The 14,616-nt window shown below is 44.2% G+C and overlaps 1 protein-coding gene across 3 annotated transcripts in view; it reads left to right on the forward strand.

Moving 5' to 3' along the window:
- Positions 1-1,354: 1,354 nt before the first annotated feature.
- Positions 1,355-14,616, forward strand: part of GAB3 (GRB2 associated binding protein 3) — a 67,056-nt gene continuing 53,794 nt past the window's right edge. For all 3 annotated transcript variants that reach the window (XM_086619574.1, XM_086619575.1, XM_086619576.1), the window contains exon 1: positions 1,355-1,660. In XM_086619574.1, the coding sequence (XP_086475700.1) occupies positions 1,589-1,660 (72 nt within the window). In that variant the 5' untranslated portion in view covers positions 1,355-1,588. The remainder of the gene's footprint in view (positions 1,661-14,616) is intronic.

Raw genomic sequence — 14,616 nt, forward strand, 5'->3', positions numbered from 1 at the left:
GCACTAGCAACAGGAATGCTATGAGTTTGTACAGATTTATTTATCGAGTTATGTAAACATACACAGGGCACATACTTATATATTACACACCATTTATAGTATGTATTATATTAAATACAATAAATACCTATTTCCACAAAATTTTTGCTTAAAATCTTGAAAAAAAACAAGCATGGTTTCCAGTTTGTCAGATTCCAGCAGTGATGCTGCAAATCGTCCTGAGCTTGCCCTGCCGAAGAGCTTCAGCATAGATGTGAAAAATCCTGTGAAAATGTCAAACTCTCACTGGGGCCTGACACTGCGAACCACATCTCGCAGAGTCAGGCTCCGCTGCGTGCGCTGTGCCGGGGCAGAGGCGTATGAGCCTCCTCAGAAACTACAGGCTCGTAAAACCCAGTGAAGAATCACTGTGTCCACTTTAAACCTAAGTTAAAGTTATAAGCAGCTTCTTAAAAATGAACACAAGCTGCCCCGTCCTTGAAAAGCCGGGAGTTTCCCATCCTGGAGAGGGGCGCTAACTCCAAGGACATCAGCAACGTTATGCACTCTGCGGTCATATTTTTTAGTCATGACAGTGGAATGGCAACCTGTCTCCCTGAAGTTACTCCTGAAAAAGTCCTTTTCTAAAAAATCTGCAATGATATGACCAGAAAAATCAAGGGGGTTTCGTAGTGAATTCACACAGGGGACCAAATGCCACTGAAAACCTCTAAATCCACAAACCGAAGAAGTTTAGAAGTAGTGGACGGGGCAGGCAGATGGTGGAAGCTGCAGCGGACATTTCAGTGCGGACGGAGCACCGCGATGTGCGGACCGGAGCACCGCGATGTGCGGACCGGAGCACCGCGATGTGCGGACCGGAGCACCGCGATGTGCGGACGGAGCACCGCGATGTGCGGACCGGCACCCCAGCGGCTCCCTGGCCAGGCCAGAGCCCTTCTCCTGCCCGTCGAGGCCAGCTCCGCCCGGGGCACCACGCCGAAACCGTCCCCTCCGTGGGGCCATCGCAGCCGCCGCTCCTCCCGGGGCTCCCAGAGCTCAGCCGTGGTGCTCGCTCACCGCGCTCCACCGGGCAGGGCGCTGCCGGCCGCTCCGGGGCGCGCAGCCGGGCTCCCTGGGGGTGCGGAGCCGGGTTCCCCCGGGACACGCAGCCGGGCCCCCCCGGGGCGCGCAGCCGCGCTGCCCCGGGGCGATGCGGCGGGGCCGGGGCCGGGCGCGGAGCCGCCCGCCGGCGGTGGCGGCGGCTGTGGCGGTGGCGGTGGGTGTCGCAGCCGCCGGCTGCGTGGCGGCGAGCCCCGGCCGCCCATCACGTGCTCGGTGTGTTGCATTGTGTTGGCGGCGGAGGGAGGGCTGGCCGTGTCAGTGATCAATGTCATGACTTCCTCCTCGGGCTGGAGCAGTGTCAGAGCACAGCTGAAGGAAGCTGATTACTGCTGGTTTCAAACTGGCTGGGAACAATACACGCGCGCGCGCGCACACGCTCACACGCACGCACACTCACACTCGCACACTCACACTCACACTCACACACACGCACACGCAGCTCGCACCCTGGCTCCCGCGTCGCCGCTCCGCGCCGGGGGGGAAGATGAGCTCTGGGGACGTCGTTTGCACCGGATGGCTCATTAAATCGCCCCCCGAGAAGAAACTCAAGAGATACGTAAGTGCAGAGGCTCTGCCGATATTTTTCCTCGCTAAGCGGATTCCGGCATGTGCTCCGTGTCTTACTCTGCCTTTGAAACGTCTCGCGTGTTTCGGCTTCGCCTTGGACCAAAACAAAAAGATTTACCAGTCCGTGCGCTTCTGGAATATTTTAGTTTTCGCCGATATTCTTGTGCCCTTTGGAATTAACCTTTCCCGGCTCGTAAGATTATAATACTTCAGTTGTTATGCAACGTATCTTAGGTTAAAAACCTCATTTCAGTTTCAGTTAATGTTGCCGTAACTAACAGAATTGTTGTAACAGAATTTCAGATGTCACTTTTCCAGGGAAGGGCAAGAACCTCCTGACAAAAACCCACCTAATACTTTAAATTCTGAGTCTCTGCTTTGTTAAGATGCTCTGTAATGTCTATGACACTTGCTAAAGGCAACATCTGCGATAGTTTAATTTACCGATTTAACGTGCCAGATGCGGTTGCTAGCAGAAAGCTTTACTTTTTGTCTGCGATAAGGAGGAGCTGGAAGATGCCATGCTGCAAAGTTCCTGATAGCTGCAAGGTGAAGGGGGCTGGCGAGAAGAAGCGAGCACTGTGTGCATGGAGAGCTGCAACTGCATTATGTGTAAAGGGGGCCCCTTGTTTCGTTCTGTATCTGCCGGCCTGTTTTTTCTGGGGAAAAAAAAAAAAAAAAAAGGAAAAAAAAAAAAAAAAAAAGGGTGTGTGTTGCAAACATGGGAAACTGTATCATTGCGGGGCTGCGAGGAAGGCGTTCCCGGTAGAAATAAATGACCCTTAAAAAATTGCTTGGGGCAACATTAAAAATGTAAGCCCGTCGTGGGCCATTTTGCATACTCATTTGTGATGGTTCTTCATCAGGCGCGTTGTTATTGTTGTTACACTTTTGGAATCGATAATACTCGTTTGAGTCATGCACTTCTAACCTAACTTACCCCAGAGCACTGCACTGGACTAGAAGGATGCCACCATATGTGTCTGCCACACTCCCGAGCCGTATGCATAGCTGACATCATTTGTCGTATTCACCTCTGGTTATCAGCATTTTTTCTGGACTGCTGATGCTGGCTTTTTCCAGCAACATGAGGAATAACTGCCTCGTGAAGAATGTAGTAGATATCACTTGGTAGTGTGTTGTTTGTTTTTTTTTTTCACTAAAAACTAGGAGAAAAGATAATTTACTGATGTTAGAATTTACTTTTAACTTATTCTAAGCCAGAGTTTCTTCTTTTAGATCACAGTATTGCATCGGAATGGCTGAATATTTGCTTTGTTCAGTTAGCATTTTCCGATTCTAAAATAACCACTATGATGCGTCTCAAGGGAGCTGCAAATAAAATATGCTTATCTAATTTTTGTTATATTTTGTAGCGAGTGTACTAATAGCACTGTATAGCAGGCACTAGACAATGTAAGAGCCACTGATTCACCCAGCTGGTATCATTAGTAACTCTGTCAGCGAAGCTATTTTTGATGACTCAATATTCATAAAAGGGCAAAGTAGAGAAAACAGAATGTGATAAAGCTGTGATTTGAAAGCCCCCATTATACAGGCAAGATAATAGTCACAACAGGGGCTCTGATCAGCTCACAAGACTAGTTGCAGTCTGCTCTGCTCAGATTTTGCACTACAAAACCCAGGGAAATTGGTCTATGTTATTCTTCAAACATCAACCACTAGATTAGCCAGATCTCTGCAGATTAGGCTTTGTTTTCTGGTTAGGAGGATAAACTACTCCTTTGTCCATAATAAAGCAGAAAGAAATCTGCTGCCAGTACAGCAAAGATTAGTGTCCTTTCTCACATGACTGGTTGCACAGTGGATGCTACAAACCAAATAGAAATTACCCACTATAAACTATCTTTTTTTCCACTTTTTATATAGTTTCATCAGCATGGCAGCTTGTGCATCTCGCACCGGGGTGGTAGATAGCTCAGGCTGAACCACGGTGGCTGCTCAAAAACAACACGAGCTTTAAAACAATGACTGTTTAAACTGACTTCAGTAGGTGTCAAGTGTCAACCGCTTACAGGAGAATGGTGTTGGCTCTGGGTCCGAACTGACAACATACATAAATCCCCAAGCTTTACACCACCCTTTGTGTTCAGCTGGCAAAACCCACGGTCGGAGCTGAAGCTTCCAGGGAGCTTCAAATGCGGGCTTGGTCTGCTGCTCAGTGGGACCTTTCTTAACGCTGGAGAGACTCAGTTGCTCTCGCGGGGGTTTTCTCCCAGTTTATATTTCCCTGAGATCAGTGTCCCGGCTTTGTAAGGTCTGGCCTGAGGGTCTCTTGTTTTACACGCAGATGAATTCTTAATCCTCAACCTGTTACAAGCACTGAGAAAGTCCAAACAATTTCAGTGGAATCTGTAGTTAAGAGACCAGACAAAGTGATGAATTCAGGTTGTGAGACTGGGAGCTGCAGATAGTCCCACTGAAGCCACTGAGAATATTTACAGTGTTTACAAAATTAAACAAATACATCTTTTCGAGATTGGAGCCTAAAGACCAAAGTATACCTTCATTTACGCTTGTTCTCTGATGAAAGCAATTAGATTTTCTACACACAAACAAGTCAGAATTCGGCTCTAGGAAACCAGAACATTATTTTGAAAACTTTGAAAAGGCAAAAGCAGGTGTTAAGAGCCTATATTTTTCTTGTAATGTCTTACAAAGCTGATGCTCTTAGTAGCACTATTCTTAGAAGTGTCTTATCATTCCCTAACAAAGGCTGCTCTCTTACATGTGCAGGAAACGAACATGAGATTAATTACCCGAGGGTAACTTTCTGTAAAAACAGAGAGCTTAATGCTAAATGCAGAGAATTCATTAGAAAGCATGGTTAGCTTCACTTCAGCAGGCAAATACTCTAATAGTGGCTTAATAGCATGTACGGTGCTTTTCCCTCTGTCTGATACTTGAACCACGAATCCACCACGTCAGCCTATCTAAAGAGGCAGTTGTGCAAGGAGTCTCCCAGGAGAGCGTTTGGGGTGTGTTGCCGTTCTTTGTCCCCTAAGTGTGACCTGAAAGTCGTGCTGCTCTCATTTCCCCACTTGGTTCCAGTTTTTCTCACCGGTGGGGGCTGTGTGGGCCTGAGGGGTGCCGGGGAACCCCTGAAGCTCTGGGAGAGCTGGGTATGGGGCGGGGGTGAGAGAGGAAGAAGCTGCTACCAAAAACTAGGAAGTGGTGGTGGTAGAGGTGAAGTCCATCATGCTCTAGACCAAAAATGCTAAGTTTAAGGCAAAGCTTGATGCTCAGCCCCACAGGAGGAAAACCTGGCCCCACTGGAGATTTTTGGTATCGATATTAGCAGATCATGAGCATCAGCCTCTGTAGAAATTCGATGTCATAGGATAATCAGCTTCAGTTTTGATGGGTTTCGCAGTGCCTTATGTTAGTGCTGAATACATCCTACCAGGGGTTTAGATTAGGCATTCAGAGCTGCAAGGGAAAAAAATGTTTCTGTTTGTTAAAAATATTTTTAAAAGTCAGAAAGCTCAGGATGGTGTTGTTCACATATCCCAGTTCTGTGATGTCAGCCATGAATACCCAGCTTTTGATACTTTTCATATGGAAATATATCTACTCGCTGACTGGTAATATTTGTTTTCTCTTTATTGGAGAGGAGGGAGAATGGTATCATGGCCTAGAAAACAAAGGAGCTACTACAGCCGGTGCAAAAAGTCACTATGAGGCGAAAAAAAAAGACATGGAAGAAAGCACAGAGGACGTCTAAGGAAATAAGAGACTGGTGCCATGAGAAGACACATCATTCATGCGCTGATAAGGAGAAGGAGATGGGATTTTTAATAGGTAGCTAATTTCAACCTGTCCTCAAATCCCTGTCCTGTAGTTTGTCCCACCGGAGCAGCAGTGGCAGTTAGCCAGCCTGCCTGCCGGCTCCCGTGAACGCCACGCCAGTATTTGCTTACTGTTAGTGTTAAGTTACGTGGTTTGCAGGAGTAAAGGGCTAGGTACAGATGCTTGCTTGTTGTGAGTCAGTGCAGCTCCGTTTAAGTCAATGCTGCACAGCTGTACCCCAGCTGAAGAGCTATTTTTAATCTTCAGTACTACACAAATCGATGGGGGAAGACCACTTGCTCAAAAAAACGCAAGTTTCCCACTTGAGTGACTAGTTTCTTCAAACATTATTGAAAATCACAATCCTTTGTCAGCATCCCTAGAACAAGAGTCCAAAATGGACCTTGTGTTGGAAAATTTAGCCTTGCACTTTTTAGCACACTTCTTCTTGGAGTGTCTGGCCTGGGAAGACAAAGAGAGGTGTAAATGAATGTACCAGACTGCAAAAGGCCAGTAAAGCAGTGTTCGTTCCTGCTGTCTCTGTGTGAGGGGCAGTAAGTGCCGTCAGAAGGGCACAGCAAGTAGCTGCAGACGGACCTCTCTGACTGTTGGGGGGACCTGCTGGAACTGGACCACAGCACCCCGCTGCCAAGGTTTCATAAGATAAGAGCATCTAGACAACTTCTCCATTTTTAGCTGAAGTTCTAGTATTTATCAGGAGAACAAACAGGAAGTTACTGGCCACCAAGAAGAAAAAGTAAAGTAGAATTATGGAAGAGTTTGCTCAAGTAATAGGAACAAGAGTCCCACAGCACTGCCAAGGGTAGGTGGGATGCAGAGTGGCTGCTCTCCGATCTAGCGTTGGGCTGGTGTCAGCAGAGGACAATGCCACCCAATGCTGTTTGAGGTCAAGTACCTCTGCTGGTTTGAGATTTGGGGGAAGTTTCTGAAAAGTAACTATCAAAGAGAAAGCTGAACTTAATTTTTGTCCGTATTCCTTTTTATTTCCAAATCCTTCCCACTAAGCCTCACCTCTTGAGCTCTATTCCCTCTGAATAGAGAGTTACGGGCACCTTTCACACCTTGCTGGAATCAACATCCTGAACTCTCATTGAAATAACTGAGTTTATTTAACCAATTTGTGCAGGTTTTGGAACTCAAGTTTATAGGCCAGGTGGAAATAGATGTCCCTTGTGATGGAGAAAGTTGATGGAGCCTTTTAGCTGGTCCTAGTTGTAAGCTTTGTACCTATGTTTTTTCTGCAGTTATTTCATTTTAAAATCTGGCATTTATTCTATCTGGTTTGTATATTAAGGAAGAAATTTCACAATTTTGTGAAAATAAAAGCTTTCATCTAGAAGGTCCTGTGCAGCGGACAATGTGTTCCCTTCTCTGAAATCCTGAACAAATTGATCTCACTGGTAAAATAACAGCAGAAAATTTATTTTAGAGAGGAGTTTCCATCATTGGCATTATTTTTTGTAATCAGCTAAGTGCAAATCAGACCGTTTTCCACCACTTAACCTTGTTTTGGTAGGTTAAGTACGATGTTTATTCTAGACCATTTTCTTCCATTTTAACCATGTTTTGGTAGTTTAAATGCAATGTTTAATGAGATAGGCTGACTTCTAAGAAAAAAATAATTTATAAAAAACACTGCTGTTCTTGGCAATCTGTATATCAGAATGTTAAGCAGAATAATTTCGCTTGGACTATTCATTTGGGTGGAGCCATAACAGCCCTGAAGCCCCAGTTTAATCTTTGACTGCATGTTTTCAGTGCACAGGAATGTCCAGCTATTGGTTTCTATTCAAAACAGAAACCCGCAAGTTATCAGGTCTTTGCATTCAAAAATAGAGGCTTAAAAAAAAAACATGCTAGTTTGAAATAGAGAGGGAAATGTTAACTTGAGTGGTAATTAAACTAGTGATGCAATCAAACATGTATTAGAGGAAAAAGCATTACAAGTAGTATCTTGGTGAACTCTTGTAGCATGAGAACTATAGTATGGATAAACGCTTCTACCAATAATGCATTAAAATGCTATGAATGTGTATTATGCTGATTTGATAGGTTTTTAGGGAAAGGAGCAAGTTTACTCCTATAATTTTACTCAGTAGAGAAACAGTTGGTTTATTTGCTTTCTTGTCTTTTTCATTTGAGTTGGAAATGAATTAGTAATGTGAAAAGAAAATGAAAAAATGCCGTCTTTGAAATGAAATTTGCATGTCAAAACATTACATACAGCCAGATAAAATAGCTTATCCTCTCATTTGGTTGTTGAATAAAATGCAATAGTTCAGCTTTTTATTTTTTCTGCTTTGACTTGTTTCAGTTTGTGTTGCATTAGAAAAAAAAACAACAAACATAGCCATGCAAAACTCAGTTTTAAAATCTGTTGCAACTTGATATTTGTCAAAAATAAACCAAAACTGATGTCTAGTCTTTGTGGCAGAAAAAAACTCCCTTTCTGAGGTTAACTCATTAATAGCTTTGTAATTGTTAGAATGAAACAATTGTTCTTAGAGATTTTGTTATTCCCTTCCCTTCTGATGCCCGAAACCCCACCTGACCCCTGCAGTCACAACTGCTTTGTAGCTTTCCACAAAACCCGTGAACAGTGCATTTCAGTTATCCAACATCCTTTCCCATAGAGCATTTTACAGAAAGGCAGGAAAATTTCGTTATGAATATGAATTTAAAATTACTGGAAGGAAGGTGTTAATTTAAATGGAAATTTTCATCTGAAAGTTTTTTTTTTTTTTTGACAATGCTTTTTAAAAGACAGTAGTTTCTGTAACGAAACATCCTCTTAGTGACGAGTATTACCCATCCTGTGACTCCCAAGTCTCAGGGATTGTGGGCTATGTATTCATATTTCTGTTGGACAGAATAATGGCCATAACGGGACTCTTTCTAAATTTGCAACTGTTGTAATCTCAGCAGAGTGCGTAGTTTGTGAACAATCTGTTTTTGCATACCAGACTTGCAAACTGTTTGTAGAAGTTCAAGGATTTTACAGTCGTGAAGCCATTTTTTCAAGCTGACATGAACTGGTCGTGCCAAGGAGAAGTCAATAGTTCGGAACAAGCATGAACTATTTTTTACTTGCAGACTCTACAAACTGTGCAGTAAAGCCACTGAGTTTACAGAAGTATCGAGTTTATAAACGCCGGGAAAGTTGAACGTGTATGCCCGCTGTAAAGCTATGCTTCCAAGATTTGTTGCCGATCCCACAGAAAAGCCACCGGCGTTCAGAGGTGACTGTGTGCTGAAAAAATCACTAAGAGATGAGAAAAAGCATCTGAAGAGATGCCAGCTGAGTTTACAGTAGCGATGAAGAAACAGTTTCATGAGAAGTCATCCACTGCTTCATGAAGCGCAGACTGCAATTCCAGCTACTACATCTGTATTGTTTACTAATATTTATAGTGGAAGCTTTGCAAGCTTAAGAAGTTTTATTTTTAATAAGTTCAACATTTTGAACCCGTCCTAAGAAAATGATTGAATTCTCACTGAGGCCCTCGGTTTAAAAACAAGAAGCACTTCAGTAGCTCAGGGAATTGCTTTTTTGAGATACTTAGGCACGTTGCTCTCACTGAAATAGGATTTGCGAAATGTTTTCACTGAGTATTCCCCTGACTCCAGGGCTGGTTTTATAGGTCTTCACTGGCTAACGTTCCCTGTATAATAGTGGGATTTGGACTGTCAGCTGAAAATGGAACAGTTACTCCAACTTCACTCAGTGCATTTTACCATGTTCGTTTTCAACAGATAACTCTGAGTGTCGTATCACCCTTGAGCTATGGATTATAAAATAAAGGTGAACTGTTTTTGAAAAGCGAAGGAAAAACATGGGGTAAATCCCATCATTATTTCAGAATCCACCCCAAACTCTCACTTTCGTCTGTGCCGAGCCTGAGAAATATTCAAGCAGAAACATCATTAAGACAAACAAAAAAGATGTTTGGGGACAGTCTGATTGGCATAGGCTTGGCACCAGAGACACTGCTTTGGTTCTCCTGTGCATCCCTCTGCATTGGGTTTGCAGACTGGAAACCTAATAACACTGGCTTGGAAAGGGAAAAATAGAAGCATTTATTGAAGTGTTACTAGACTGTAATGCTTTAACAGTTTTCTTCCGAAAAATATGTTCCTTCTTTTTTTTTCCTTTTCTTTTTTTCAAATTCACAACTGAAAGTACTGTTGCTATGTTACTGTAATGGTGTGTAGGCTGCTAAATAAATAGAGGGAGTTTAGTCCATGCCAGAAATAGAAAGCCAGGTCAGAGGTGACATTTGGGACATGTTGAGAAAAAAGAGAATATATAATTATTTCTTTCCTTCCTGTCATTCTCTTCAGTCTCATTAACCCCAGACTGCTTAGAAGGAAATTACAACAGAATCTCTGGACATGTGAGACTACTAAAAATTGACACCTCTGGAGTTCCACTAAGTCTTTTGGTGGTGTTTTGTGCAAGATCAAGTTTGCGAGGGAAACCGGTAAAACCGTGGCCCCTCATAGACTTGTGAATAGCTGCTGCAAGGTATCAAAGGGCAGGGGGAACTGCTGAAAATTCACTCTGCAAAGGTGCACGCAGAAGGGAGGATCTGACGGAGGAAACAAGCTTTGAGAAAATGTGCTCCTGTGAAGCCAGAAACAGAAAATTTGAGTCCATTGTTCTTTTTGGGATAGTCTGGCAGGTTACCAAGGACCAGATACACAAAAATGTGCTTAGGCTCTTGTGCAAGTAGCCCTAGGTACCAGCTTGCATCTTTAGTTGCCTAAACATCTTCGTAAACCCGGCTTGTGGACGTGCCTGAACGCCTCGTTTGTACCCCAGCATCATTTTTATCCCTCCTCTGCTGCCTGCGTATGCTCCTCGTGTGCAGACCTCAGCACAACGAGCTCTCGTTCATGCTCCAGTGGCCAATTCAGTACATGGTGGGAACTGCGAGCCGCTAATGTGAGAACTAGAGCCCAATCCTCCCTCCATCTGCGCCAGTCGGAGCAGAAGCAGCCCTTATCCTGGGAACGAGCTCCGCAGCCTCGTTCCTTGCAGCCAGCGGCCTCTGACTTTATTTTCAAAATGTCATCGCAGATGCTGGGTGCTGTGGGCTGTGTACCCCGTAGCCACAAAGCGGGTGTCGCCGCGGGCGTGCACAGCACCCCGCTGCTCCGGTCCTGCCTTGCCCCTGGCCCCGCTGCTCTCACGTGAGCGTCAGCAGCCCTGGGCCCACCGCAGAGCAGCTGGGAGCTGTCAGACCTTCCCGCAAGCAGGAGGTGGGACACGGAAACACCGACCAAGCTCGCTCATGCGTGAGTTAATTTAGCAGATTTGTAGTTAATATGGAGGATCTTCTCTTTAAATATGTATGTTTAATTATAAACGATTTATTAATGTGACAGAATATGAGGCAGCTAATTTCTTTGTGAATTAGGGAAAAAGCCCACAGCCGTAACCTAAAACAGTTCAGTGCATGCAATCACATCAGAGATTTCTTTGGGGTATTTTTGTAGTTCCATGAATCGGTTACTTCCCTACAAAGAAACAATGCGAATGTGTCCCCTACTCAAGAGACCTTTGGATCTGAGGCATTCCAGAAAATCCCACATTTACCATAAAACTTATAGAGGAGGATTAAATTAGCAGGTACAACAAGAGCCGATGGTGCTAAGTACAGTTCTTCTCTTGTTCCTAAATTGCAGGGGTTTTTAAATTTTATTTTTATTTGTTAACACTCCTTGAATGGAGGGCTGGAATTTGAATGGCTAGGAGTATTTCCTGACATGATGGATGTGAATAGCTGGTTTAATAAGAAACTGTCCTAATTTTCAGCCACAAGCCAACCCCTAGTGCCTCAGACCTTGAGACATGTCCACAGAATGTCTGAGGTTCTGTGTCAGAAAGCAAACGAGTAGTTTAGGATCCATCAGGGTTGTTTATTTACTTACATTAGCAGTTTGCTGCTGCTGCAATTGGAGACGTTTCTTGTTTTCTAGCACAACTGGTATTCAGCCTCAGACTGAAGGAGAGAGTGTTAGAGGCTTTCTTGTGCTCTGTGGAGTTCAAACCCTCATTTGAGCTCTGTCAAATCCTTTACCCTTGCCAGAGACTGCATTTATCTCAGACCCTAAAGAGCAATTATTATGATTTATTTGTCTTCAGAGTGAATAAGATTTTACCAGGCATTTTCTACACAGAAATCTCCAGCTGGGAGAAGTGCAACCTACAGCCTGTCCTTTCCCGGGCTTTGTTGCCCATGCTCAGCAAATTGCCCAGTTTTAACCAGCAGCAACATTGTCAAATGGAAAGGAGGATGAATTATACCCTCTGCAGTTCTGTTATGTTATCCTCCTAAAGGCCCTATTTGTCTTTCATTACATTTCCAGGTCCTTTGTGCTTGAAATAATCTTCTAAACTATATGAGTAAACTTGGTTCGCTGGCTGGTAAATTAAAGCTGTTTACCTGTTAGAGTGTTCCAAGTGGGCTACAATGACGTTTGCCCGTGCTCCTTGTTGGGGTAAACAGCTTGATTGTTCAAACTGAATGAAACTATGTCCAGGCAGAAGATGGCAGACATGGCCAGGTTTTGGATAAGCTATTGTTAGCTAGGTGAAGATTAAGTACCTTTACACTGCTGCTTTATATCCCTAAGGACTCCCTCCACCATGGCACTTACCTTGTCGGGGGCTCAGAGATGCTTTAGTGAAACTTGCTGTTCAAGAATGGGCGACACAAGTTTGGACGGTGAAGAGCCAGAGCAAATTTGCACGAAGTGGGAGCTGTGCAGTCCTTTCCAGCGTACAGGGATGGAGGGGGATAATCGTAGAGATGCACCCCGCTGATACATCTCAGGAACGTTTCCATGCAAATGATTTACATGTAGTTTAGCAACCTGAGCAATGTGAAGATTTCAGCAACGGTGGCCCTGATTCTCATATGCTCAGAACTGACTGTGCACCCACAGGCAGGTTTCAGTTTGACTCGTTCTCGGATTTACTGGATTTGGAAATGGAACTGGGATCTCGATATGAGCATATCGTTGTAGATTTTAGTTTAGAGATTGGGTTTTTTTAAGAAAGCAACTGGTTTATATGCCATCTATACGTAGGAATAAAAGGAAAAAGCAGAGGAAAACACTCAGCTATAAGACCTTGCACTATTAATGGTCATCAGGTCTAAGGTCATTTTGTTGCAGGGCAGCTGGTAACTTCCAGATTGCGCCTAGGGTTGCTGTGGTCAAGGTACCTGCTCTGAGTGGAAACATGGTCATGCAGAATTACTCTAGATCTAGTTCATGGTGCCAGTTTAGGGCAGGATCTTCATGGTTCCTTGCTGGGACAGACAAGAAAAGGCATATGACCCTACCCAGCAACAGCAGCAAGTATGGTGATGTAGCACAACTGAGTCTATACTATCAAGCAGGAAACTTTTCCCTGGCAAAATAAAATGCACCCATAATGGACAGAAAGGCCAAGTAAACATTGGCTTTAATAAGCTGCTGAATTGGGCAGGTGTGCAGTCAAATTGGAAGGTTAGATCTGAAACTTTCATTTGCCTTTATTGGTTCACGCATACCTGCTTAGAATACCTCTTTGACCTCTCTGAAAAGATTGCAGATATAAAGTACTTGGACTTATCAGAAAAAAAAAATCCTGAAATAGAAATGACACCTCCTGTTCTCTAGCAATATAGGAGTTTAAGGAGAAACCATAAGCCAAAAAAATGTGGTATCGAATTCTAACCCATCATGATTATATTTATGGGGAACATTTAAATAATCTGAGCTGTTTCCCCTACATATTCCTTACTACTAACAACAGTACCTTATGACTGGTGATATCTCATCTTCATTAAACACTGAACTTGAGTATCAGAGTTGACCTCCAGGGTTTTCTCTTTAGTTTTAGTATCAATTGGCTGGATGAAGACCAAGCACAGAGCCATGGTCCTCAGCAAGAAGGGAATGGGGAGAGAAAAGCAGAGAGAAGCATTCTGCCTCCGGGTGGAAACCCCCAGATCTGCCATTATCAGAGCTCCTGGTAGCTCCAGTGTAACTGGGAGAGGTGGTACGTGGTACGGGAACTGCAGCATTTACCAGGTTGTAATTGGAAACTGAAGACAATGAAAGGATAAGAATGTATTAAAATGCACAGTTTCACTTTATTTTGTGTAAAGTCTTTCGCACAAAACTTTCCACTCAAATAGATTATAGCCAGATAGAATTATGGTGAAAAATGAAAACAGAGTTGCAGAGAAATTGGTGACTTCTTAAAAAGAGTAAACTGTCACTGAAAAATCTCACTTTCTATTTGAGACGTATAATCTGTGCATGGTGCAGCCATTTTTGCTTTGCCTGGCATAAGATTTGCATGACTCACAGCCAGCAGCATGCTGAGGACCTAGAAATGCATAATACAGAAGCAGATGCTGGCTGCTGGCCGCTGACTGGGGAATTCCCACACCATCTTTGAAATGATGATCCTGTTCCATGGGGCAGCACATGGAGTGCGAGGCAAGTGCATGTGATGTTTCTTCCCTAGGTGAGGTCCTTAATCTGAAGGATGAGAGACAGTGTGAAGGCTGCTAAACACCTACTATCATAGCAGTCAGTCCCAGCTGGTGAGGATGGGTGATGTAATGGATCAAGCAGGAGGAGAAAGTTTTCAAATGGGAGGGTGTAAAATTTGAAAGGCTGCACGTAGGAATGAAGAGTCGCAGTCCTAATTTGAGTACGCCGGCAGCTCAGCAGATGGCCCGGCAGATGAGTTGCTATGCACCACAGTATGTGTGAGAACAGGAGAGTAGTGGCAAGGCTCCATGCAGAAACGTAGCCCTGCCCACTGCACGGTGTGGGGTAACATCAGATGCCATGTTCCTTACCCCATCTGGGCCCTCCATCCCCATCAGGGTGCGTTGTTGCCTTGCACACCCGGCTTTCCACAACAGTATTTCATGCTGCTGGTCTGCATTACAGCAATTTCCTCCCCCGTGCTTTGCCTCTCCTGTCCAAACAGAGCAAGAGGCAACCCCAGGAGTGAAGGTCCTTGCCAGTGACACTGACACTGACATTACATCTCTAACTTCTCCTTCTGCCTTAGCCTGCAGCTCTCAGGCTGAGCTAGGACAT

This window comes from Tauraco erythrolophus, chromosome 13 (genome assembly GCF_009769465.1).
Source record: "Tauraco erythrolophus isolate bTauEry1 chromosome 13, bTauEry1.pri, whole genome shotgun sequence".
Taxonomy (NCBI): Eukaryota; Metazoa; Chordata; class Aves; order Musophagiformes; family Musophagidae; genus Tauraco; species Tauraco erythrolophus.